This window comes from Ranitomeya imitator, chromosome 7 (assembly GCF_032444005.1).
Source record: "Ranitomeya imitator isolate aRanImi1 chromosome 7, aRanImi1.pri, whole genome shotgun sequence".
Classification (NCBI taxonomy): Eukaryota; Metazoa; Chordata; class Amphibia; order Anura; family Dendrobatidae; genus Ranitomeya; species Ranitomeya imitator.
The window spans coordinates 180,606,611-180,634,112 of NC_091288.1; the positions used below are offsets into that span (position 1 = coordinate 180,606,611).

The following is a 27,502-nucleotide window of genomic DNA, read 5'->3' on the forward strand; positions in this document are numbered from 1 at the left end:
TATTATTTTTTTTTCTAAAGTCTCCCTGAAAAAAAAAAAAAAAAAACAACCAAAAAAAACAGTGGGAGATTAATATTGGCCTTTCTGCTTGTGTGCCAGTCTTGACTCCTGGGTGCGTCATCTCTCAGTCAGTGGGCCATAGAACGCCTATTTTTGGTTTTATTTGTTTTCTAAATTCTCCCTGAAAAAATCATTTTATTTTATTTGGTTTCTAAATTCTTCCTGATAAAATCATATTTTTTTTATTATTTTTTTTTCTAAAGTCTCCCTGAAAAAAAAAAAAAAAAAAACAACCAAAAAAAACAGTGGGAGATTAATATTGGCCTTTCTGCTTGTGTGCCAGTCTTGACTCCTGGGTGCGTCATCTCTCAGTCAGTGGGCCATAGAACGCCTATTTTTGGTTTTATTTGTTTTCTAAATTCTCCCTGAAAAAATCATTTTATTTTATTTGGTTTCTAAATTCTTCCTGATAAAATCATATTTTTTTTATTATTTTTTTTTCTAAAGTCTCCCTGAAAAAAAAAAAAAAAAAAACAACCAAAAAAAACAGTGGGAGATTAATATTGGCCTTTCTGCTTGTGTGCCAGTCTTGACTCCTGGGTGCGTCATCTCTCAGTCAGTGGGCCATAGAACGCCTATTTTTGGTTTTATTTGTTTTCTAAATTCTCCCTGAAAAAATCATTTTATTTTATTTGGTTTCTAAATTCTTCCTGATAAAATCATATTTTTTTTATTATTTTTTTTTCTAAAGTCTCCCTGAAAAAAAAAAAAAAAAAAACAACCAAAAAAAACAGTGGGAGATTAATATTGGCCTTTCTGCTTGTGTGCCAGTCTTGACTCCTGGGTGTGCCATCTCTCTCTCTCTCTCTCTCCAATTGTGGTCCATAGAAAGCCTACATTTTTTTTCCTTGATTTGGGTTCCAAAATCTACCAGAGAAAATAACTCCATCAATCATTGGTAGAAAAATATTGGCCTCTGGGCTTGTGTGCCACTCCTGATTCCTGTGTGCGTCATCTCTCACTCAGTGGCCCATAGAAAGCATATAGTTTGTTACATTTGTTTTCTAAATTCTCCCTGCAAAAATCTATTTTTTTTTTTTTGGGGGGTTTCTAAAGTGTTCCTGAAAAAAATAAAAATAAAAAAAAAATAATAGTGTGACATTAATATTAACATTTGTGCTTCAGTGACAGTCCTGCGTGTGGGGCATCTCTCTAATTTGCAGCCACCAAAAAAAGAGTGTGTAACATTGGGCCTGATTTTCGCTGTGGTCTCACCAACCTGTAAAGGGGTAGCTAAATCATACAGAAGTTATAGCTCACCGTGTAAGTTGTGTGACTGCAACAAATAACGTTAGTTTGGTTACGTTTTTAAAACAATGAGGAAGTCTAGTGGAAGAGGTCGTGGCCGGGGGCGTTCATTGTCAGCTGGTAATGAGGGTAGTGGTAGTGGTGGAGCATCAGGTGGTCGTGGGGGAAAAAATATTGCACCTAAGTCTGGAGCTGTGGAGCCAGGTTCGTCGTCCGGCTACACAAGGCCTCGAACGCTCCCTTTTCTGGGATTAGGAAAACCGCTTTTAAAGCCGGAGCAGCAAGAGCAAGTTTTGGCTTATCTTGCTGACTCAGCCTCTAGCTCTTTTGCCTCATCTCGTGAAACTGGTAAAAGTAAAAGCAGCGCGTCGTTAGTGGATGTTCACGGTCAGGGACAAGTCACTTCCTTGTCCTCTTCAGCAAAAACAACAACAGAGAAGAATGCAGCAGGCGACACAACGGGTTACTCCATGGAGCTCTTTACACATACCGTCCCTGGCTTAGAAAGTGAAGCAGTTAACAGTCCATGCCCATTACAAATTGAATCTGACATGGAGTGCACTGACGCACAGCCACAGCCAGACTACTATGCTGGTCCTTTGACTCAGACCACAACATTGCCCTCGCAGGGTGCTGATCAAGAATCAGACCCTGATGAGACTATGTTGCCCCATCACGAACGCTATACCACCGAACGACACGGTGACACAGACGAAGTTGCGCAGGAGGTACAAGAAGAGTTATTAGATGACCCAGTTCTTGACCCCGATTGGCAGCCATTGGGGGAACAGGGTGCAGGCGGCAGCAGTTCTGAAGCAGAGGAGGAGGAGGGGCCGCAGCAGGCATCAACATCGCCACAGGTTCCATCTGCCGGGCCCGTATCTTGCCCAAAACGCGTGGCAAAGCCAAAACCTGGTGGAGGACAGCGTGGCCATCCGGTTAAAGCTCAGTCTGCAATGCCTGAAAAGGTATCCGATGCTAGAAAGAGTGCAGTCTGGCATTTTTTTAAACAACATCCAATTGATCAGCGCAAAGTCATCTGTCAAAAATGTTCTACTTCCTTAAGCAGAGGTCAGAATCTGAAAAGTCTCAATACTAGTTGCATGCATAGACATTTAACCACCATGCATTTGAAAGCTTGGACTAACTACCAAACGTCCCTTAAGGTTGTTGCACCCTCGGCCAATGAAGCTAGTCATCAACGCAACATCCCTTCCGGCAGTGTAGGACCACCATTTAGCGCACCACCTGCTGTATCTGTGCAGGTATCTTTGCCAGGCCAAAGCAGTCAGGGTCAGGGAATCACCAGTTTCGTAGTAGGAAACACTGCATCTAGGGCACCGGCGGCAACAATACCATCTCCCACCGTCTCTCAGTCTGCCATGTCCACCGGCACCCCCGCTAGTTCCACGATCTCCAGCTCTCCAGTCCAGCTCACCCTACATGAGACTATGGTTAGAAAAAGGAAATACTTAGCCTCGCATCCGCGTACACAGGGTTTGAACGCCCACATAGCTAGACTAATCTCGTTAGAGATGATGCCCTACCGGTTAGTTGAAAGCGAAGCTTTCAAAGACCTGATGGACTACGCTGTACCACGCTACGAGCTACCCAGTCGACACTTTTTTTCCAGAAAAGCCATCCCAGCCCTCCACCAGCATGTTAAAGAGCGCATCGTCCATGCACTCAGGCAATCTGTGAGCACAAAGGTGCACCTGACAACAGATGCATGGACCAGTAGGCATGGCCAGGGACGTTACGTGTCCATCACGGCACACTGGGTAAATGTGGTGGATTCAGGGTCCACAGGGGACAGCAAGTTTGGGACAGTTCTGCCTAGCCCACGGTCTAGTAAACAGTTGTCTGTAGCCGTTCGCACCCCCTCCTCCTCCTCCTCCTCGTCCTCCTGCAGAAGCAAGAGCTCGTCCACAGACCGCAGTCGCACAAACACTCCATCCGCACCTGCCACTGTTGCACACCAGGTCTCCCATTATGGGGCAGCTACTGGCATACGTCAGCAGGCTGTATTGGCTATGAAGTGTTTGGGCGACAATAGACACACCGCGGAAGTTCTGTCCGAGTTCTTGCAGCAAGAAACGCAGTCGTGGCTGGGCACTGTAGATCTTGAGGCAGGCAAGGTAGTGAGTGATAACGGAAGGAATTTCATGGCTGCCATCTCCCTTTCCCAACTGAAACACATTCCTTGCCTGGCTCACACCTTAAACCTGGTGGTGCAGTGCTTCCTGAAAAGTTATCCGGGGTTATCCGACCTGCTCCTCAAAGTGCGTGGACTTTGCGCACATATCCGCCGTTCGCCTGTACACTCCAGCCGTATGCAGACCTATCAGCGTTCTTTGAACCTTCCCCAGCATCGCCTAATCATAGACGTTGCAACAAGGTGGAACTCAACACTGCACATGCTTCAGAGACTGTGCGAACAGAGGCGGGCTGTTATGTTTTTGTGGGAGGATACACATACACGGGCAGGCAGTAGGATGGCAGACATGGAGTTGTCAGGTGTGCAGTGGTCGAAGATTCAAGACATGTGTCAAGTCCTTCAGTGTTTTGAGGAATGCACACGGCTGGTTAGTGCAGACAACGCCATAATAAGCATGAGCATCCCCCTAATGCGTCTGCTGATGCAAAGTTTGACGCACATAAAGGATCAGGCGTCTGCACCAGAGGAAGAGGAAAGCCTTGATGACAGTCAGCGATTGTCTGGTCAGGGCAGTGTACATGACGAGGTACCGGGCGAAGAGGAGGTGGAGGATGAGGAGGATGATGGGGATGAGTATATTTTTAATGAGGAAGCTTTCCCGGGGGCACGGGAAATTGGTGGCGTGGCAAGGCCGGGTTCTGGTTTTTTGAGGGACACAAGTGACGTAGATTTGCCTGCAACTGCCCCTCAACCAAGCACAACCGCAGATTTGACAACGGGAACTTTGGCCCACATGGCGGATTATGCCTTGCGTATCCTCAAAAGGGACACACGCATTACAAAAATGATGAACGATGACGATTACTGGTTGGCCTGCCTCCTTGATCCTCGCTATAAAGGCAAATTGCAAAATATTATGCCACATGAGAACTTGGAACTAATATTAGCAACAAAACAATCAACTCTTGTTGACCGTTTGCTTCTGGCATTCCCTGCACACAGCGCCCGTGATCGTTCTCACACGAGCTCCAGGGGCCAGCAGACCAGAGGTGTTAGAGGGGCAGAAATCAGAAGTGGCGTTGGACAGAGGGGTTTTCTGACCAGGTTGTGGAGTGATTTTTCTATGACCGCAGACAGGACAGGTACTGCAGCATCAATTCAAAGTGACAGGAGACAACATTTGTCCAGTATGGTTACAAACTATTTTTCATCCCTTATCGACGTTCTCCCTCAACCGTCATTCCCATTTGATTACTGGGCATCCAAATTAGACACCTGGCCAGAATTGGCAGAATATGCATTGCAGGAGCTTGCTTGCCCGGCAGCTAGTGTCCTATCAGAAAGAGTATTCAGTGCTGCAGGTTCAATACTAACAGAAAAAAGGACTCGTCTGGCTACCCAAAATGTAGATGATCTAACCTTCATTAAAATGAACCACAACTGGATTTCAAAATCTTTTGCCCCACCCTGCCCGGCTGACACCTAGCTTTCCTATGAAAAGGTCTTGCCTGTGGACTATTCTGAATGACTTTTCCAATCTCGTAATTTTCTTCACCTGATTGTCCAGCATACGACATGTTTCCACCTCACGAAATGGCCAAACTCCCCACACGGGGCCGTGCTATCGCCACTTTGCGCTTGGACCCTTGAGAGTGCTGTTTGTCTGAAGAGGTGGGTGTGGCCGCTTTTGGTCGACGGCACTGCCACTGGGTCCCTCATAGTACAATAAAGTGTCTCTGGCGGTGGTGGTGCGCACCCAACGTCAGACACACCGTTGTAATATGAGGGGCCCTGTGCCTGTACCGCCGGCCACAAGACAGTTCCCCCCCCCAGCTCAAACAGTGCTCTACCACTAGCAAAATTATCTCTCACAGCTTCACCAATGTGTAGTCTAGCCGCTGACATCCTTCAATGCCTGGCACTGACAATACCATTGTTTTGACATTTTTGTTATGTTAGGCCTTCGAAGCCTGTCTGCGGTCCCTTCTTTCTACAACTACTACACTGACCAGGCCACTGCTGGCCGTGTTACCCTGGAACCAATTTAAAAGTGCCTACAGTCAGCCCAATTTTGTTATGTTAGGCCTTCGAAGACTGTCTGCCGTCACTCCTTCCACTAGACTTCCACTGACCATACACTGCTGCCCATGTACCCCTGGAACCAATTTAAAGTGCCTACAGCCAGCCCAATTTTGTTATGTTAGGCCTTCGAAGCCTGTCTGCGGTCACTCCTTCCACTAGACTTCCACTGACCAGACCACTGCTGCCCGTGTACCCCTGGAACCAATTTAAAAGTGCCTACAGCCATGTGTTATTATTTTAGGCCTTCGATGCCTGTCTGCGGTCACTCCTTCCACTAGGCCTCCACTGACCACACCACTGCTGTCCGTGTACCCCTGGAACCAATTTAAAATTGCCTACAGCCATGTGTTATTATTTTAGGCCTTCGATGCCTGTCTGCGGTCACTCCTTCCACTAGACTTCCACTGACCAGACCACTGCTGCCCGTGTACCCCTGGAACCAATTTAAAAGTGCCTACAGCCAGCCCAAGTTTGTTATGTTAGGCCTTCGATGCCTGTCTGCGGTCCATTCTTTCAACTACTACTACACTGACCAGGTCACTGCTGCCCGTGTACCCCTGGAACCAATTTAAAATTGCCTACAGCCAGCCCAATTTTTTTATTTTAGGCCTTCGATGCCTGTCTGCGGTCCATTCTTTCAACTACTACTACACTGACCAGGTCACTGCTGCCCGTGTACCCCTGGAACCAATTTAAAATTGCCTACAGCCATGTGTTATTATTTTAGGCCTTCGATGCCTGTCTGCGGTCACTCCTTCCACTAGGCCTCCACTGACCACACCACTGCTGCCCGTGTACCCCTGGAACCAATTTAAAATTGCCTACAGCCAGCCCAATTTTTTTATTTTAGGCCTTCGATGCCTGTCTGCGGTCCATTCTTTCAACTACTACTACACTGACCAGGTCACTGCTGCCCGTGTACCCCTGGAACCAATTTAAAATTGCCTACAGCCATGTGTTATTATTTTAGGCCTTCGATGCCTGTCTGCGGTCACTCCTTCCACTAGGCCTCCACTGACCACACCACTGCTGCCCGTGTACCCCTGGAACCAATTTAAAATTGCCTACAGCCAGCCCAATTTTTTTATTTTAGGCCTTCGATGCCTGTCTGCGGTCCATTCTTTCAACTACTACTACACTGACCAGGTCACTGCTGCCCGTGTACCCCTGGAACCAATTTAAAATTGCCTACAGCCAGCCCAATTTTTTTATTTTAGGCCTTCGATGCCTGTCTGCGGTCCATTCTTTCAACTACTACTACACTGACCAGGTCACTGCTGCCCGTGTACCCCTGGAACCAATTTAAAATTGCCTACAGCCATGTGTTATTATTTTAGGCCTTCGATGCCTGTCTGCGGTCACTCCTTCCACTAGGCCTCCACTGACCACACCACTGCTGTCCGTGTACCCCTGGAACCAATTTAAAATTGCCTACAGCCATGTGTTATTATTTTAGGCCTTCGATGCCTGTCTGCGGTCACTCCTTCCACTAGGCCTCCACTGACCACACCACTGCTGTCCGTGTACCCCTGGAACCAATTTAAAATTGCCTACAGCCATGTGTTATTATTTTAGGCCTTCGATGCCTGTCTGCGGTCACTCCTTCCACTAGACTTCCACTGACCAGACCACTGCTGCCCGTGTACCCCTGGAACCAATTTAAAAGTGCCTACAGCCAGCCCAAGTTTGTTATGTTAGGCCTTCGATGCCTGTCTGCGGTCACTCCTTCCACTAGGCCTCCACTGACCACACCACTGCTGCCCGTGTACCCCTGGAACCAATTTAAAATTGCCTACAGCCAGCCCAATTTTTTTATTTTAGGCCTTCGATGCCTGTCTGCGGTCCATTCTTTCAACTACTACTACACTGACCAGGTCACTGCTGCCCGTGTACCCCTGGAACCAATTTAAAATTGCCTACAGCCAGCCCAATTTTTTTATTTTAGGCCTTCGATGCCTGTCTGCGGTCCATTCTTTCAACTACTACTACACTGACCAGGTCACTGCTGCCCGTGTACCCCTGGAACCAATTTAAAATTGCCTACAGCCATGTGTTATTATTTTAGGCCTTCGATGCCTGTCTGCGGTCACTCCTTCCACTAGGCCTCCACTGACCACACCACTGCTGTCCGTGTACCCCTGGAACCAATTTAAAATTGCCTACAGCCATGTGTTATTATTTTAGGCCTTCGATGCCTGTCTGCGGTCACTCCTTCCACTAGGCCTCCACTGACCACACCACTGCTGTCCGTGTACCCCTGGAACCAATTTAAAATTGCCTACAGCCATGTGTTATTATTTTAGGCCTTCGATGCCTGTCTGCGGTCCATTCTTTCAACTACTACTACACTGACCAGGGCACTGCTGGCCGTGTACCCCTGGAACCAACATCAGAAAATATAAAAATAAGTATTTTGCTTATAAAAAAGAAAATACTGGTGAGATATCAAATGCAGACATTTTAACATTAAAAACAAACACACAACTCTAATCTGGTACAGTACTAAAAATGGCCACCAGCTACAATTACTTTCTCCTGCAAGTAGTTAACTGAAAGTTTTTTTAAATTGAAAACACACATATGGCATCCACCGAGTGTTGTCCTGTCGCGTCTTCTTTATATTATTGCCGAGAAGATGCAAAATAATGAAAATAATAAAATCATTAATTACCAAAATAATAGAGAAAGTCAACACCACATTGCAAATAAACATTCATTCCAAATAAAGAAGCAGGGCGCGTCCGAGGGTGAGTATATACCTAATAAGAATATAATCACCCTCGGACGCGCAATGCTTATTTCCAACAGCCTTCCTTCCTAAGAATCAGCCCTTCCGTCGTGTAGAGAGACGTTGTGTTACACTCCAAGGTGTTCCCCAGGTTGCCTTTCCTGAGCTTCGATCTTCCGGCTCTCGTTTAGTAGTTCTTGGAAACTACTCTGCATTAGGCCTTCAAATTGGGTATGGGGTGTAGAGAGATGGTGTGTTCCACTCCAAGGTGTTCCCCAGGTTGCCTTTCCTGAGCTTCGATCTTCCGGCTCTCGTTTAGTAGTTGTTGGAAACTACGCTGCATTAGGCCTTCAAATTGGGTATGGGGTGTAGCGAGAGGGTGTGTTACACTCCAAGGTGTTCCCCAGGTTGCCTTTCCTGAGCTTCGATCTTCCGGCTCTCGTTTAGTAGTTCTTGGAAACTACACTGCATTAGGCCTTCAAATTGGGTATGGGGTGTAGAGAGAGGGTGTGTTACACTCCAAGGTGTTCCCCAGGTTGCCTTTCCTGAGCTTCGATCTTCCGGCTCTCGTTTAGTAGTTGTTGGAAACTACGCTGCATTAGGCCTTCAAATTGGGTATGGGGTGTAGCGAGAGGGTGTGTTACACTCCAAGGTGTTCCCCAGGTTGCCTTTCCTGAGCTTCGATCTTCCGGCTCTCGTTTAGTAGTTCTTGGAAACTACACTGCATTAGGCCTTCAAATTGGGTATGGGGTGTAGAGAGAGGGTGTGTTACACTCTAAGGTGTTCCCCAGGTTTCCTTGCCATTGCTTCGGTCTTCCGACTCTCGTTTAGTAGTTGTAGAAAAGTACACTGCATTAGGCCATACAAAATGGGTATGGGGTGGAGAGAGATGGTGTGTTACACTCCAAGGTGTTCCCCAGGTTGCCTTTCCTGAGCTTCTATCTTCAGGCTCTCATTAAATTGTGGTTAAATGGAACAACTGCATTTGGCGTACTAGTTGGTTTGGGGCCTACTATCGGTGTCTGCCACTCCTTGCTGTTCTCCTCCACTGAACAAAGCTGTGCCGCCTGTTTACTACGGTTGCCAATTTTGAACTGCATTTCGACTACTTACTGATTTGGCCCTACTCTCTGTGTCAGCCTCTCATTCCAGTTGTCCTCCACTGCAATGCCCCCTGGTTATTCCTGTGTTACCAATTTTGAACTGCATTTAGCCCACTTTCTTCTTTGGGCCTATATCTGTGTTTCCACTTCATCGTGCCCATTGCCCAGCCAGTGATAGATGAGTCTGCTGGTACATTGACCCATAACGCAACATTCCCCGTGCACGCTACACAACAACATTGTGACCCTGCTGAAAGTCAGGTTGCTCTTCCCGCATACCATACCACCTTACACGGGGACAAAGAGGAAGGTGCAGATGAAAGTGCAGGTTCCTTCATCAGGTGGGGGGAGGAATACTAGTTGGCGACGTCACTGGCACAGGGCCTCTCATAGTACGCAAAAGTGTTGCTGCCGGTGGGAGGCGCCCCCGCCGTGCAAACACACCGCTGTACTTTGAGGGGCCCTGTGCCAGTGCCAATGCCAACGAGTGGGCCCCCCCTGCTTGCTCAGGTTCACAGCACTTGCAAAGTTGAAATACTTACCTCTCCCTGCTCCACTGCCGTGACGTGGTCCAGATTTCCTGGGCCCACTAATTACTTGAACCAGCCCTACCCCCCACAACTTTAGCCAAATGACCCCCAATTTCAAATGCCTTCCAATTATTATAAGGTAAATTACGCTTGACAAGCTTCATTAAGAAGAATGGATGGTTTTGACATTAAAATGGCCACTCTAGGTGTTTTCCTGGCCCCCACTCACTGCCGACTATGCTGCCCCATTGACTTGCATTGGGTTTCGTGTTTCGGTCGATCCCGACTTTACGTCATAATCGGCCGATTTCACTCGACCCGACTTTGGACATAGTCGGGTTTCGCAAAACCCGGCTCGACTCTAAAAAGGTCAAGGTCGCTCAACTCTAGTGGTGGGGAAACTCAAGCCAGTAGCTGTTTATGACCTTTTCTCCAGCTCCAGAGCAAATTCCTAAGGATTGCCAGACCAAATTTTCCAGCCCACTAACTCCTTCTTGCACTGTTCACTACCGAGCGCATAAACCAAGCTGAAGCACAAAATAAACACTGCCCTTTGGGCAAAACAGCAAAACACAACAAAAAAACGTAGTACTAGGTATTATTATTATTTATTTATATAGCACCATTGATTCCATGGTGCTGTACATGAGAAGGGGTTACATACAAATTACAGATATTACTTACAGTAAGCAAACTAACAATGGCAGACTGATACAGAGGGGCGAGGACCCTGCCCTTGTGGGCTTACATTCTACATGATAGTGGGGAAGGAGACAATAGGTTGAGGGTTGCAGGAGCTCTGGTGTTGGTGAGGCGGTAGCTTCGGTAGTGGTGAGGAGGCAGCAGGGTCAGTGCAGGCTGTAGGCCTTCCTGAAGAGGTGGGTTTTCAGGTTCCGTCTGAAGGATCCGAATGTGGTTGATAGTCGGATGTGTTGGGGCAAAGAATTCCAGAGTATGGGGATATTCTGGAGAAGTCTTGGAGGCAGTTGGGTGAGGAGCGGATAAGTGTGAAGGAGAGAAGGAGGTCTTGGGAGGACTGGAGATTACGCAAGGGAAGATATCGGGATATCCCAACCCTAACCCATCTCTTCAACCTATCACTAACAACTGGTGTTTTCCCCTCAAGCTTTAAACATGCCTCAATCACACCTATCCTCAAAAAGCCCTCTCTTGACCCATCCTCTGTATCTAGCTATTGCCCTATATCACTTCTCCCCTATGCCTCAAAACCACTGGAACAACACGTCCATCTTGAACTGTCCTCCCATCTATCTTCCTGCTCTCTCTTCGACTGCTTACCATCAGGCTTCCGGTCACACCACTCCACTGAAACTGCCTTAACTAAGGTCACCAATGACCTATTAACTGCCAAGAGCAAGCGACCCTACTCTATCCTCCTCCTCCTGGACCTGTTCTCTGCCTTTGCAACAGTGGACCATTCCCTGCTATTACAGACTCTCTCATCTCTTGGCATCACAGACTTGGCCCTATCCTTGATCTCATCATACCTAACTGACAGGACATTCAGCATCTCCCACTCACACACCACCTCCTCACCTCACACCCTCCCTCAAGGTTCAGTTCTAGGGCCCCTGCTCTTCTCCATCTACACTTTTGGCCTGGAACAGCTCATAGAATCTCACGGTTTTCAGTATCATCTCTATGCTGATGACACACAGATCTACATCTCTGGACCAGATATCACCACCCTACTAACCAAAATCCCTCAATGTCTGTCCGCTCTTTCATCCTTCTTCTCCACTAGATTTCTAAAACTTAACATGGACAAAACAGAATTCATCATCTTTCCCCATCTCACACGACCCCCCCAACGAACCTATCCATTACAGTAAACAGCTGCCCACTCTCCCCAGTCCCACAAGCTCGCTGTCTTGGGGTAATCCTTGACACTGATCTCTCCTTCAATCCACATATCCAAGCCCTTTCCACTTCCTGTCTCCTTCAATTCAAAAATATTTCACGGATCCGTACATTTCTAAACCAAGAATCTGCAAAAACCCTAGTCCATGCCCTCATCATCTCCCGCCTCTTCTACTGTAACCTCCTGCTCTGTGGCCTCCCCTCTAACACTCTCGCACTCCTCTAATCTATTCTAAACTATGCTGCCTGACTAATCCACCTGTCCCCCCGCTATTCCCCGGCCTCTCCCTTCTGTCAATCCCTTCACTGGCTCCCCATTATCCAGAGACTCCAGTACAAAAGCCTAACCATGACGTACAAAGCCATCCACAACCTGTCTCCTCCATACATCTATGACCTCGTCTCCCGGTACTTACCTACACGTAACCTACGATCCTCACAAGATCTCCTTCTCTATTCCCCTCTTATCTCCTCTTCCCTCAATTGCATACAATATTTCTCTCGCGCATCACCCCTACTCTGGAACTATTTTCCACAGCACATCAGACTCTCACCTACCATTGAAACCTTCAAAAAGAACCTGAAGACTCACCTCTTCTGCCAAGCCTACAACCTGCAGTAACCACCGATCGCCCAAACCATTGCACGACCAGCTCTACCCTCACCTACTGTATCCTCACCCATCCCTTGTAGATTGTGAGCCCTCGTGGGCAGGGTTCTCTCTCCTCCTGTACCAGTTGTGACTTGTATTGTTCAAGATTATTGTACTTGTTTTTATTATGTATACCCCTCCTCACATGAAAAGTGCCATGGAATAAATGGTGCTATAATAATAATAATAATAATAATAATTAGTTCAGAGATATATGAAGAGGACAGGTTATGGATGGCTTTGTAGGTCAGTATTAGTAATTTGAACTGGATACGCTGAGGGAATGGGAGCCAGTGAAGAGATTTGCAGAGGGGGGAAGCGGAGGAGTAGCGAGGAGAGAGATGAATTAGTCAGGCAGCTCGGGCTGTTGAGATAAGGATGGACTGGAAAGGTGCAAGGGTGTTAGCAGGGAGGCCACAGAAAAAGATGTTGCAATAGTCAAGGTGGGAGATGATGAGGGCATGCACAAGCATTTTAGTAGATTGATGGTTGAGAAAAGGATGGATTCTGGAGATATTTTGGAGCTGGAGGTGACAGGAGGTGGAAAGAGCTTGGATGTGCGGGTAGAAGGACAGGGCAGAGTCAAAGGTTACTCCGAGGCAGCGGACTTCCGGTACTGGGGAAAGCGTGATGTCGTTAATTGCGATAGATACTGTAGGTCAGGTAAGGAAGATCTATGAAATGGAGGAAAGATGATGAGTTCAGATTTGTCCACATTGAGTTTGAGGAAGCGAGAGGAGAAGGAGGAGGATATGGCAGATAGAGACTCTGGGACTCTGGACAGCAGAGCGGTGACGTCTGGGCCAGAAAGGTAGATCTGAGTGTTATCAGCATAAAGGTAGTACAGTCCTTGCATTAGCGGGGATCAGCCCTCTCAGGGTTAGCAAGACATAAAATGCATGATGATACAAATTAGTTTTCATACAAATTGAAGACCAGGTAGTTTTGTACAAATATGGGAATGGGTACGCCTAAATGTGGAAAGTCATTATTTTTAGCTGTTATCTTCTTCTGGGATATTGATTTTATGTTTCTGACTTTATTATAACAAATTCTTTTAAATATGTGTAAAGTATATTAGCTCATGTAAGATTTCACTGCTGTCTAAGCCTCTGATTCACTCATTTTATATATCTTATATTTATGTAGGCAAATACAACTCATGTAACTTATATAAGCGCACTGCATCTTATGTTGGAATCTACTGGTGTAATAACAAGAGATGAAGAACTGACTGTGACAATATATTGTGCGTACGTACTGGACATGATGGTCAGTCTGAACATGGCAGTGAATCCATTCTTTAGGTAACTCATTGACTACCTTTTCTCTCTATATTTAACCTATTAACCTCAGATGTGGTCTGCTTAGTGCAAGTTAAGGGCGGTCACACTTTATGGTTGATGTAAACCAACAAGTCCTCAATCCATAAGAGCGCCCATGAACAAGGGCCAACACTTCCTACTAGTTTGACAATACGACCTTATTTCTCATGCACCATAATCAAAAAAGAGGCGCAAGAGCAAATCTCTGGAAGTTGACACAAAAATATTTTTAAAAAACTGCAATAATTTATTGATTTATACATGATTAAAAAAAGTTCAGGAACAAAACAAATACTGGAAAAATAGAGGTTCAATAAAGGATCACTACTAACATATATGGCAAACAATTTAAATATTACAGTATAACCCCAAATGGCGACCAATGGATAAATGGCAAATTATGTTCATAAATACATTTTAAATATCTATGTCAAAATATTAATTAAAGTGCATAGTGCCAAGAAATTATTTATAGAATATTTTTTTCATTAATGCCATAAATATCACAATTGGCCACTACGTGGTACTGTAGCTCCCAAAATGAGAGAAATGCATGTATGTAATGCCAAAATCTAGCCAAACACAACTATATCAGCGTTTTAAGTACAATTCTATACACAAATGTTTAAACTATATTATTATAAAAATTATTATTATTATAAAACTATATACATATTATAAGGTGCAGTGTCGAGTCCCAATAAATACATATTGCTGTTTATAAATCGCACAAGATTGTGTCCTGCAAAGTAGGAAATACAAGTGACCGATATGATTGATGGCTGGAAAACACCGCTAAATTACCTGTAAAAATCAAAATCCACTGAGTGCGTTGCTGTTAGGACCTAAACCTCTCACCCTGACGCCCACGTTTCGCCCTGCTTCTTCAGGTGGGAGTGTCAGTGCTTAAATATGAGAACCGACCAATAGAAAAAAAATTCTCGCTAATGACATCATTTGTTGCTATGATGTACCGCGCATGCGCGAGTGAAAAAAAAAAAAGAAAATAATCCTCCTAATCACGGAGATGGGCCGGAATAGTGACGCTGCTGTTGCTGGGTAGTGTTACATGACGTAGAAAGTAAAAAAAGAAGAATACTGCGGTAATGAAAAACATTGCCATCCGATTAAATTAGGCAAATGTGTGAAACTAAGTTTTCTAGTAGGATGGACTATCATCCTCAGCAGAGGCTAAAAATTAAATATAGGTATACATCCAATATAATTACTAAACCAGTGAGATATGACTAAATAAGTATTGTGAGAAGAGTACCATTAAATTTATATACATAATATATAATATTATTTAAAAAAAAATAAAGAAAAATTAAATAAATAAATAAATTGTTTATTATTGAGTGAATATTTAACTATTAAAGTGCAAATAGAAATCACTAACTATTTTGTGAAAAAGAACCAAACACAAGTCCCACTGATCATGACATGATTTATTGTCGCATATGGCAGTGGTGTGCTGCACTCGTTAATATAGCACAGCGGCAGTGGTTCTGTGAAACACGATCTAACCACCACATGCCCTATTGGGGCGGGGGCGGATGGCGATCACATTTTAATTTCCTGTCCACAGGAAAAAAATGAAATGATTTAATTATGATACCATTACAAGGACAATCACTGAATGAAGTGAATAAAGTGAATGACGTGATAAATGAATGAGGCTATGTTCACACATCAGGATTTTCTGCAGAATTTTCCTGAACAAAACCGGACTTTTTCTGCAGGAAATCCACATGTGTTTTGTCCGCTCGTTTTTTGAGCTTCCCAATGCATAAAATAGTGGCAAAAACGCGAAAAATCCGCAAAATTAATGAACATGATGCGTTTTTTACCGTGATGCGTTTTTGTTTGTGGAAAAAAACGAATCATGTGCACAAAAATTGCAGAATGCATTAAAAATGATGGAATGCTTATGTATGCGTTTTTTAAGTGTTTTTCCCACGGAAATCGGCCTAAAAAACGAGAAAAAAAACGTGAAAAATCCTGAACGTGTGCACATAGCCTAAAGGAAAAATAAATGAATGACCAGTGGCATACCCATAAAATGATACAATGTTAGAAGTGAAGTGATAGATTGTGACCCAATTTATTTAAATCAATAAAAACTGATTTTAAAAGGGCAATAATTAATTAGTGAAATATGTGAAAATAACATAGCTAATACATAACATTTGTTAATATGCAAAATTGCATCAGATAAGAAACTATTTATATTTTAAAATGATCAACAGAAAATATTCAGATTTTATCTTACGTGGCTGAAATTTCCAATGAACAGCTAATTGATCTTAATATACCGTAAATGTCAATTTTTCTATTATTTAAACCGTTTCTTCATCATTCTTATTCTTTTTCCTTTCCACTTCTTGTCCTTAAATGTAGAACAGAAAGACCAAAAAGATCTTCTGATGACCATAATAAATAGCTGTAGAATCTTCTGGGGGGAAATAGCCCCCCTAACGACACACCGACCCAGGCATCCAAAATGTAAGCACAAACTAGAAATAAATTAAAAACAAATTAAAACCACAAATATAAAAACAAGACATATCCCTATACTGTATGAGAAAACTCCAGTACGAAGATTATCCGATCACAAATTACAAAAATGCCCCAAACCCAAAGCTCTCGTTAAGACCTTGCGGGGTCAATACCCCAAGTTTGAAAATCCACCAGCTTTCTCTTTTGTCTAATAGTTTACCCAAATCACCCCCCTTAAATCCAATATTGACCAAGTCTATACCCCGAATTTTAAGGAGGTTGCGATTGCATTGGTGAAACTTTTTAAAATGCCTCGGGAGGGTTTTCATATCTGACTCATTGACAATACTTTTTGCCTTAATGATGTCTAGACAGTGTTCTCTTGTCATCACTTTGAACTCCCTACTGGTGAGGCCAAAATAGATTTTTCTACAAGGAAATTCCGCAAGATACATTACACTTTTAGAACTACACGTAATATATTTACGGGTTTCATGAGTTCTGGATTGATCATGGTTCTTAAATTCTCTTCCTTTAACTAAATTGGCGCAGGCTTTGCAAAGCCCACATGGTTTATGGTTGATGTTGCTGCATACATTTTTCTGGGTTTTACTTTGTAGACAAAACGTTTAATCTGTAGAGACTGCATGCCCAAAAAATCATGCAGACTAGATGTCTTCTGGAATTAGAAATTGCTCATTTTTTATTATCCATCCAAATGTATAAGAAATGAAAACTGGCAGCTGTTTACCTCTCCTGGGAACAAAGGATTGAGAATGGTATGTTAAATTTCACCATGGACAATCTTTCCTTTCTGCTGACAGAGGACAGTCGTGGGGTCTATATCAATGCGTTCTGAAGATTTTTGCCTAATGTGTATGGTCAGCTTAAGAAAAGATCTCCAAAGGAGTTTATTTTTTTCCAGAAGCAGTTCTGCTCTGCTATATGTCTTGAAATAAATATTTAGCATATTGGACTGAGCTTCAATACCACATGCAGGCCATAGACTCATATATTCACATTTTCCTATCTACAGCTCCACAAATATCACTGTTGGAGGGACTGGACAATTCACAGCATACATGGCTCTTTATAAAGACAGCAGCTATACTACTCCATATGAAGGAACAGAAGTTGCGCTGTCAACCAAGTCAATGCTGTACGTTGGAGTCTTTGTTCATGGAGGAGATGCTTTTGACTACGTTCTTGTAATGAGGACCTGTTATGCAACACCTTCACCAAATGCAGATGATCCCTTGAAGTATTACATCATTCAAGACAGGTATTGACTATTAATCTCTCAATTAGATAATTGATTTAAGTGAAGATAATGGTTAATTTACATTACTTCAAGAAATTATCTGGGAATAGAAAAAATAAATATCTAAAGTTAGATATCTATCTTCTATAGTCATTAAAAAAGACAGGCTAGGCAGCAGTGTGAGCAGCCTCTCTTACTGCTCCAGTATTAAATTACACAGGGTGAACAGCATTCTTAGCAGCCTCTTCTTACCTCAGCACTCCTGGTACCTCCATTATCAGATCATATAGACAGGGTGGGCAGCAGTGTGAGCAGCCTCTTCTTACCTCGATACCCCTGGTAACACCAGTACTAGATCAGAGAGACAGTGTGGAAAGCAGTGGGAGCAGCCTCTTCTTACCTCCATACCCCTGGTAACAGCAGTATTAGATCAGAGAGAGAGGATGGACAGCAGTGGGAGCAGCCTCTTCTTACCTCGATACCCCTGGTAACAGCAGTATTAGATCAGAGAGACAGTATGGACAGCAGTGGGAGCAGCCTCTTCTTACCTCAATACCCCTGGTAACAGCAGTATTAGATCAGAGAGACAGGGTGGACAGCTGTGGGAGCAGGCTCTTCTTAATCATAGAATCATAGAATGATAGAGTTGGATGGGACCTCCTGGGGCATCTTGTCCAATCCCCTGCTCACAGCAGGATTCACTAAATCATCCCAGGCAGATGTTTGCCCAGCCTCTGTTTGAAGACTTCCATTGAAGGAGAACTCACCACCTCTCGTGGCAGCCTGTTCCACTCATTGATCACCTTAACTGTCAAAAAGTTTTTTCTAATATCTAATCTGTCTCCTCCCATTCAGTTTCATCCCATGGCTTCAAGTCTTTCCTTGTGCAAATGAGAACAAAGATGATGCTTCTACAATGTGACAGCCCTTGAGATATTTGTAGATGTATATTAAGTTTCCTCTCATTCTTCTTTTTTGCAAGCTAAACATCCCAAATCCTGTAAACGTTCCTCATAGGACATGGTTTGCAGACCGGTCACCATTCTGGTGGCTCTTCTCTGAACTTGCTCCTGTTTGTTGATGTCTTTTTTAAAATGTGGTGCCCAAAACTGGACACAGTATTCCAGATGAGGTCTGACCAAAGAGGGCAGTAATGAATTCACGTGATCTAGACTGTATGGTTCTGTTAATACATCCCAGAATTGTATTTGCCTTTTTTGCTGCTGCATTACCTTGTTGACTCATGTTCAGTCTGTGATCTATTAGTGTATCCAAGTCTTTTTCACATGTGCTGTTACTTAGCCCCATTTCTCCCATTCTGTATATGCTTGTTTCATGTTTATTGCCCAGATGTAGTACTTTGCATTTCTCCCTGTTAAAAACCATTCTGTTATTTGCTGCCCATTGCTCCAGTTTATTTATATCTTTTTTCATTTCCGTGATCCACCCAGTCAGTGATTCTGTTAGAGAAGGAAATTAAGTTAGTCTGACATGACTTATTAGTTACAAACCCATGCTGACTCTGATTAATTACTTCATTTTTATCCAGGCACTTAAATACATGTTGTTTAATAATTTGCTCAAAGATCGTTCCTGGTATAGACGTCAGACTCACCGGCCTATAGCTATCTGGGTCCACCTTCTTCCCCTTTTTGAAGATAGGAACATAATTTGCTCTTCTCCTGTTCTCCAAGAATTTTCAAAGATTATGGAGAGTGGTTCAAAAATTTCTTCTGCTATCTCTGTCAGTACTCTGGGGTGTAATTAATCTGGACCTGGAGATTTGAATTCACTTATGTTAGCTAAGCGTTTCCTCTCTATCTTTATGTTTATAGATATCCTGGATTCTTCTATACCCCTAATAGGACAGTGAAAACCGGTTGATGTTATATTTCTTTTCTGAGACAAAAACAAATGCATCATCATTTTCATCCTTTAAAAATCCTATAGCATCTTTGACTTTTCTTTTACTTTTGACATATCCCCCAAATCCTTTTTATTGCTTTTGACATCTCTTGCAAGCCTCAACTCATTGTCAGCTTTAGTGAATCTGATTCGTGCCCTGCAGGTTCTGCAGACAGCATTATATTCTTCTTTAGATATTCCTCCCTCTTTCCATTTGAAAAACATTTTGTTCTTCCTTTTTAGCATGTGTTTAATTTCTGTGTTTATCCATCCTGGTTTCCTTAAATGTTTCCTATTCTTCCCTCTTTTCAGAATTGTTAACGATTATGCTTTGAGAATCTCATTTTTCAAGATTTCCCATCCTTCCTGGACATTTTTGTCCCTAAGGATAACCAGCCATTGGATTCCTCCTATTCTCTTTCTGAGTCCCTTAAAATCTGCCTTTCTGAAATCTAACAATGCTTCCTATTCTTCCCTCTTTTCAGAATTGTTAACGATTATGCTTTAAGAATCTCATTTTTCAAGATTTCCCATCCTTCCTGGACATTTTTGTCCTTAAGGATATCCAGCCATTGGATCCCTCCTATTCTCTTTCTGAGTCCCTTAAAATCTGCCTTTCTGAAATCTAACCTTGATGTGTTACCTTGATACCCCTCATAATACCAGTATTAGATCAGAAAAACAGGGTGGACAGCAGTGGGAGCAGCCTCTTCTTAGCTCAGCACCCCTATGCTGTCATCGGTAGGACATCATCTGTTTACACAGAATAAAGTACTGCCAGTAACAATAATTTTTATGCCAGTTTAAAAGCCAGATTATATAATCATTTATTTTCAATTCAAAATGAAATTTACTGTTTTAACATTTATTTATTTATTATTTTTTGTGCAGCCATTTGGGGCTGCCATTTGTATTTGACAGTGAGTAAAGTATTTTGGCATAACATTTACACACCACAAATATGGCAGCCCCTGGGCATTAGAGGCTGAAGTTGAATAATTAAAAAATATAGCGTGAGGACCCCTCTATTCTTGATAACCAGCCTTTCTAAAGCTGACAGTCATGGGTTGCAGCTCCCAGCTGTGAGTTTTGCCTGGCTGGTTATCAAAAATACAGGGGAACCCACACAGGATTTTTTTAAATTATTTATTTACAGCGCAGGAGTCGCCTAATGAATACTTCCATCAGCTGCTCCTGCTCTCACTGCTATTAGCGGCAGCAGGCGTTGGCTGCTGGGAGCAGTAGCCCCATTAGCTAACACCAGTGACCAGAGGTAAACTTTATATCTACGATCACAGCTGTGTGCTCACTCTGTCATTTGATTTTACCACTGATCAGAAGCGGTGTTTGCCTCGCTGTCATGCACATTCGGTGTTCGGGGAGCTGAACCTGAACAGTACCTGAACAGTAACACGGACTTTCTGGTGAAGTCCATGTTCGGTGTTTGTGCCTGAACAGTAGGTGTTCGGTACGGTCATGGGTAGGAGAGAGAGGTACGGAGCTGCAGACGTTATCCAGCAGAATGATCAGTGAGTTGAGCCCAGTGCAGCAGATGGGTGGGTGCTCATTCCACCGGTGAGCAAGGCAAAGGCAAAGGCAAAAAAAAGGGAAAATGATTGGGCACTCTAACCCAAGAATAAAAGAAAAAACTTTATTTCGGCATGTCAAACTGGATTAAAGGCATGAGAAACACCTGATGCATTTCTGGCGCATCACTAGATCCTTTATTCATTGAATCAAATGATAGAATAGGATAGGAGGTTTAGACCTAGTAAGACGTCATACTGACTTTTTCAGACATTGGTTATACTGTAACTGTTGTTTGTATTATTTTCCTCTGTAGCTGTCCTAACAAACAAGACTCAACCATTAGCGTACCAGAAAATGGTGTTTCAAAAAAAGGTCGGCTGTCTCTGCAAGTGTTTAAATTTGTTGGCAATCATAGCTATGTCTACATTCACTGCGCTGTCAGTCTGTGTGACGTCACTGCTGGATCCTGCGCCCCTGTAAGTACACACTGTGCATTATTGTGTCTTGCAACGTTTTGCCTCTTTGCACAGTTTGCATTTTGTATAAGTTTATAACTAACAATTACCTTGAAATGATATCCTCTTTATTATTTTTGCAGTCGTGTTCTGGAAGTCGGTCCCAAAGTTCAGCAGCTGAAGCAAGCTATCAGCTAAGTCTAGGTCCAATTCATCGTGAAGGTAAATATCCCAGTTGTGTGATGAAAAAAAATGGTCAAATGCTGTAAAGTGTTGATTCCCCCAAAAAGGTCTTTCTATGCTACTTTGCAATTACGCTTCAATGAGACATAATACAAAGGTGTGCATAATGTAGCAGCACAAGACGAAAAGGAACGCTGTCAAACGCTGACAGCGGCATTTAACTACCGAGCGGCCACAAATGAGCGCATCGCCGACCCCCGTCACATGATCGGGGGTCGGCAATGCATCAGGATAGTAACCATAGAGGTCCCTGAGAGCTCTATGGTTACTGATGCCGGCCTGCTGTGAGCGCCACCCTGTGCTCGGCGCTCATAGCAAGCCTGCAATTCAGCTACTGTACATAGCAGCGATCTGATGATCGCTGCTAGGTAGCTGAGCCGATCGAGTGGTGCCAGCTTCTAGCCTCTCATGGAGGCTATTGAAGCATGGCAAAAGTAAAAAAAAAATGTTTTTAAAAATATGAAAAAAATAAAAAAAATCTAAAAGTTTAAATCACCCCCTTTCGCCCCATCCAAAATAAAACAATAAAAAAAATCAAACCTACACATAGTGGTATCGCTGCATTCAGTATCGCCCGATCTATCAATTAAAAAAAAAACATTAACCTGATCGCTAGACAACATAGTGAGAAAAAATTCAAAACGCCAGAATTACGTTTTTTTTGGTTGCCACGACATTGCATTAAAATGCAATAATGGGCGATCAAAAGAACGTATCTGCACAAAAGTGGTATCAATAAAAATGACAGCTCGGCACGCAAATAATAAGCCCTCACCCGACCCAGATCACGAAAAATGGAGACACTACGGGTATCGGAAAATGGCATATATATATTTTTTTTTAAGCAAAGTTTTGAATTTTTTTTCACCACTTAGATAAAAAATAACCTAGTCATGTTAGGTGTCTATGAACTCGTTATGGAGAATCATAATATCAGGTCAGTTTTAGCAATTAGTAAAGCTAGCAAAAAAGCCAAACAAAAAACAAGTGTGGGATTGCACTTTTTTTTTTGCAATTTCACCGCACTTGGAATTGTTTTCCTGATTTCTAGTACACGACATGGTAAAACCAATGATGTCGTTCAAAAGTACAACTCGTCCCGCAAAAAATAAGCCCTCACATGGCCATATTGACGGAAAAATAAAAAAAGTTATGGCTCTGGGAAGGAGGGGAGCGAAAAACAAAAACACAAAAACTAAAAAAGGCTGCGGCGGGAAGGGGTTAATAGACCAGGGCCCACATGTGACTGCTATCTCTGCACCCACTATACCTTCTCTTGTTCTTCACAGAGGTCAGATCATCACTGTATTGATCTGGTGGCAATCTACTGGTGAATGCAGTTGTGTGAAAGAAGAAATGTTTTCCACAAACTAGTATTAGCTAAGGGATAAGCGGACAATACAGAGTCAAGAGATCAGCTAATCAGTTTTATTAAGTATAATTTTGTTTGATAAAGATATTTACATGGGCTTCATCTAATCCAGGTAAAAATAATTAAATACAGGTCCTTCTCAAAAAATTAGCATATAGTGTTAAATTTCATTATTTACCATAATGTAATGATTACAATTAAACTTTCATATAGTATAGATTCATTATCCACCAACTGAAATTTGTCAGGTCTTTTATTGTTTTAATACTGATGATTTTGGCATACAACTCCTGATAACCCAAAAAACCTGTCTCAATAAATTAGCATATTTCACCCATCCAATCAAATAAAAGTGTTTTTTAATAACAAACAAAAAAACCAACAAATAATAATGTTCAGTTATGCACTCAATACTTGGTCGGGAATCCTTTGGCAGAAATGACTGCTTCAATGCGGCGTGGCATGGAGGCAATCAGCCTGTGACACTGCTGAGATGTTATGGAGGCCCAGGATGCTTCAATAGCAGCCTTAAGCTCATCCAGAGTGTTGGGTCTTGCGTCTCTCAACTTTCTCTTCACAATATCCCACAGATTCTCTATGGGGTTCAGGTCAGGAGAGTTGGCAGGCCAATTGAGCACAGTAATACCATGGTCAGTAAACCATTTACCAGTGGTTTTGGCACTGTGAGCAGGTGCCAGGTCGTGCTGAAAAATGAAATCTTCATCTCCATAAAGCATTTCAGCCGATGGAAGCATGAAGTGCTCCAAAATCTCCTGATAGCTAGCTGCATTGACCCTGCCCTTGATGAAACACAGTGGACCAACACCAGCAGCTGACATGGCACCCCACACCATCACTGACTGTGGGTACTTGACACTGGACTTCAGGCATTTTGGCATTTCCTTCTCCCCAGTCTTCCTCCAGACTCTGGCACCTTGATTTCCGAATGACATGCAAAATTTGCTTTCATCAGAAAAAAGTACTTGGGACCACTTAGCAACAGTCCAGTGCTGCTTCTCTGTAGCCCAGGTCAGGCGCCTCTGCCGCTGTTTATGGTTCAAAAGTGGCTTTACCTGGGGAATGCGGCACCTGTAGCCCATTTCCTGCACACGCCTGTGCACGGTGGCTCTGGATGTTTCCACACCAGACTCAGTCCACTGCTTCCTCAGGTTCCCCAAGGTCTGGAATCGGTCCTTCTCCACAATCTTCCTCAGGGTCCGGTCTCCTCTTCTCGTTGTACAGCGTTTTCTGCCACATTGTTTCCTTCCAACAGACTTACCATTGAGGTGCCTTGATACAGCACTCTGGGAACAGCCTATTTGTTGAGAAATTTCTTTCTGGGTCTTACGCTCTTGCTTGAGGGTGTCAATGATGGCCTTCTTGACATCTGTCAGGTCGCTAGTCTTACCCATGATGGGGGTTTTGAGTAATGAACCAGGCAGGGAGTTTATAAAAGCCTCAGGTATCTTTTGCATGTGTTTAGAGTTAATTAGTTGATTCAGAAGATTAGGGTAATAGGTCGTTTAGAGAACCTTTTCTTGATATGCTAATTTATTGAAACAGGTTTTTTGGGTTATCAGGAGTTGTATGCCAAAATCATCAGTATTAAAACAATAAAAGACCTGACAAATTTCAGTTGGTGGATAATGAATCTATAATATATGAAAGTTTAATTGTAATCATTACATTATGGTAAATAATAACTATAACTATATGCTAATTTTTTGAGAAGGACCTGTAAGTCTCACTGGGGGAATGTCAGAACCTAATCACGAAGAAGGAGCCTTTCTTTCATTTAGGAGTTCTCTATCCAGATACAAAGTCCTTTTCAATTCACTGGTGATTTCTTTCTCATGTTTGGTAACTTATTTCAAACTGTCTGAATAATCTATGTATCTATTGTTTTTTTTTACAGATGAAGTAATAGTCACTCCACCTTCCGGCAGTATTGGTAAGTATGACATTCGGTGGTACATATTCATGAAGAATATCTGCACTTCTACTACCAGTTTCTCTTTATTGCAGTATTTATAAGTACAGTATCTTTCCCCTCTTTTTGTTAAAAAGACTGTGTTAACGGGAAATTGCTTCCTGTTTCAAGCAACTATAAAAAAAATAGCAATAGACTGGTGGAGACCCCATTTAGTGTATATAAGTCTTCTAATCTAGCTTCTACGTTCACATTTGCGTCGTTGGGCGCAGCGTCGTCGACACAACCCACAATGCATGTACACAACGCAGTGTTTTATGACGCATGCGTTGTCATAAACTTGTAAAGTTCTGGAATTTTGGCGCAGGGAAAACGCTACAAGTAGCGTCGGCCGCGCCCTGTCTGGTGCATCAAAGTGACGCATGCGTCGTAAAACGCATTACAACACATACCGGCGCATGTCCATGTGCCCCCCATGTTAAAGATAGGGGCGCATGACGCATGCGTCGGTATGCGTCGACGACGCTGCACCCAACAATGCAAATGTGAACATAGCCTAATCTAAGCATGTTCCAATCTAGGCGAAGGTCTAAATCGTTCCATTGCCTTTGGCAGAGTGGACCACTCATTAATATTATAGATCCTCTCTTCACTTGACATCAAAGACCTTGCCCTTTCCTAAATCTCCTCATACCTTTCTAAAATGAACATGTAGCGTCTCCCACTCCCATACTACCTCCTCAACTCCCCCGATCTGCCACTGTTCTTTAATACTTTAGAAAAAAAAGTTATACTCCCCTCCCATCAGCTTCCCCACCACGTATCGTCCGCTCCTAAAGTCACTGCCATGCTCCCCCAGTCACGTGCACATCGACTTCAGTTTCTGGCCTCTTATTGTCCGGCAAAATCTATTTCCGTGCACGGACCCTGTGGGTCTGTGCGCCGCAATACACGTCAGCTGGATGTGCGTCTGAGGATGCATATCCAGTTGAAGTTTCTGCTGGCGTCGGCGGGCCCCATCCACATGGTCACCCACCTACAAAGGCCAAGTCATGACCTCTGCGACTGCTGTCATTGTCCCTGGTGCTGATCACTGAGCCGCTGTGCTGTAGTAGGTAATCATGGAGACATACAGGTCATCAAAGGAGCTGCACATAAAATACAGTAGGATGTTTTAAAGCAATATGATATTTTGACATAATACATATTACATTATTGGAAAACAGATTTAAAACTGAATTAGAGATTACAATTCTTATTATAAAAATGGTTCTTTTTTTTTTCCAGGCACACAAGAATCTCCTGCACTTGTTGGCTTTGCTCTCCTGCTGATTACCCAAGTTTGGTTTGGTTAGATCTTCGGATTAGTGATGAGCGAATATACTCGTTACTCGAGATTTCTCGAGCACGCTCGGGTGTCCTCTGAGTATTTTTTAGTGCTCGGAGATTTAGTTTTTATTGCCGCAGCTGAATGATATACATCTGTTAGCCAGCATAAATACATGTGGGTATTCCCTAGCAACCAGGCAATAATATGTAGTGTCAACTTTTCCAATTCTTAAGTTGGCAATAGAAGTAAAAAGTAAGCAGCAAATTATGGGATTTCAGTGTCTGAATATTTTCTAAATGTGAACACTTGTTAGAATTTAAAATTTGCTTTTATAACCAATAAAATTTTGTGGGCTGAATAATTGTCTTTCTTTTATTGCATATACTGACTTTGTTGGTTACACCCACCAGACACAGTGATGGCAGAAGCAGTAGGAGTTATTGATTGCAGAATAAGACAGATTAGCATAATAGAAAAGACAAGAATTAGGCCGGGGTCACACTTGCGAGAAACTCGCACTAGTCTTGCGTGTCAATACCCGGCACTGCCGCCGGCACTCGGGACCGGTCATGCTGGTGATGTTGCAAGCAGAAGAACATTCTCCACAGTGTCTATAGATTCTGTCAAGTCTGTCACATGTGTTCAGTGTGAACCTGTTCTCATCTGTGAAGAGCACAGGGCGCCAATGTCAAATCTGCCAATCTTGGTGTTCTCTGGCAAATGCCAAGCGTCCTGCACGGTGTTGGGCTGTAAGCATAATACCCACTTATGGACATCAGGCCCTCATACCATCCTCATGGAGTCTGTTTCTGACAGTTTGAACAGACACACGGGTGTTAGTGGCCTGCTGGAGGTCATTTTGTAGGGCTCGGGCACTGCTCCTCGGGCACTGCTCCTTGCACAAATGAGGAGGTAATGGCCCTGGATTGTGTGCTATCCTATGGCCCTCTCCACATCTTATGGAGTGCTGGCCTTATTCCTGGTACCTGCTCCATGCTCTGGACACTGTACTAACAGACACAGCTACCCTTCTTGCCACAGCTCGCATTGACATGCCAACCTTGATGAGCTGCAGTACCCGAGCACCTTTTGTGGGTTGTACTATAGACACCGCCTCATGTTACTGTAACTTTAGGGGTGGGAGCAATGATAAAATGCAAACATGAGCAAAACAGCAACCAAAAAGGATGAGAACAGAGAAATTGTCTGT

The 27,502-nt window shown here is 43.3% G+C and overlaps 1 protein-coding gene across 1 annotated transcript in view; it reads left to right on the forward strand.

Annotated features, from left to right (window-relative positions):
• The window catches only part of LOC138645092 (uromodulin-like), a 52,601-nt gene extending 25,953 nt beyond the window's left edge, over positions 1–26,648 (forward strand). Inside the window, exons 10-15 of the mRNA XM_069734147.1 lie at positions 13,592–13,749; positions 17,303–17,548; positions 21,276–21,438; positions 21,561–21,639; positions 24,948–24,983; positions 26,250–26,648. Coding sequence (XP_069590248.1) covers positions 13,592–13,749; positions 17,303–17,548; positions 21,276–21,438; positions 21,561–21,639; positions 24,948–24,983; positions 26,250–26,317 — 750 coding nt within the window. The 3' untranslated portion in view covers positions 26,318–26,648. The remainder of the gene's footprint in view (positions 1–13,591; positions 13,750–17,302; positions 17,549–21,275; positions 21,439–21,560; positions 21,640–24,947; positions 24,984–26,249) is intronic.
• The last annotated feature ends 854 nt before the right edge of the window (positions 26,649–27,502 follow it).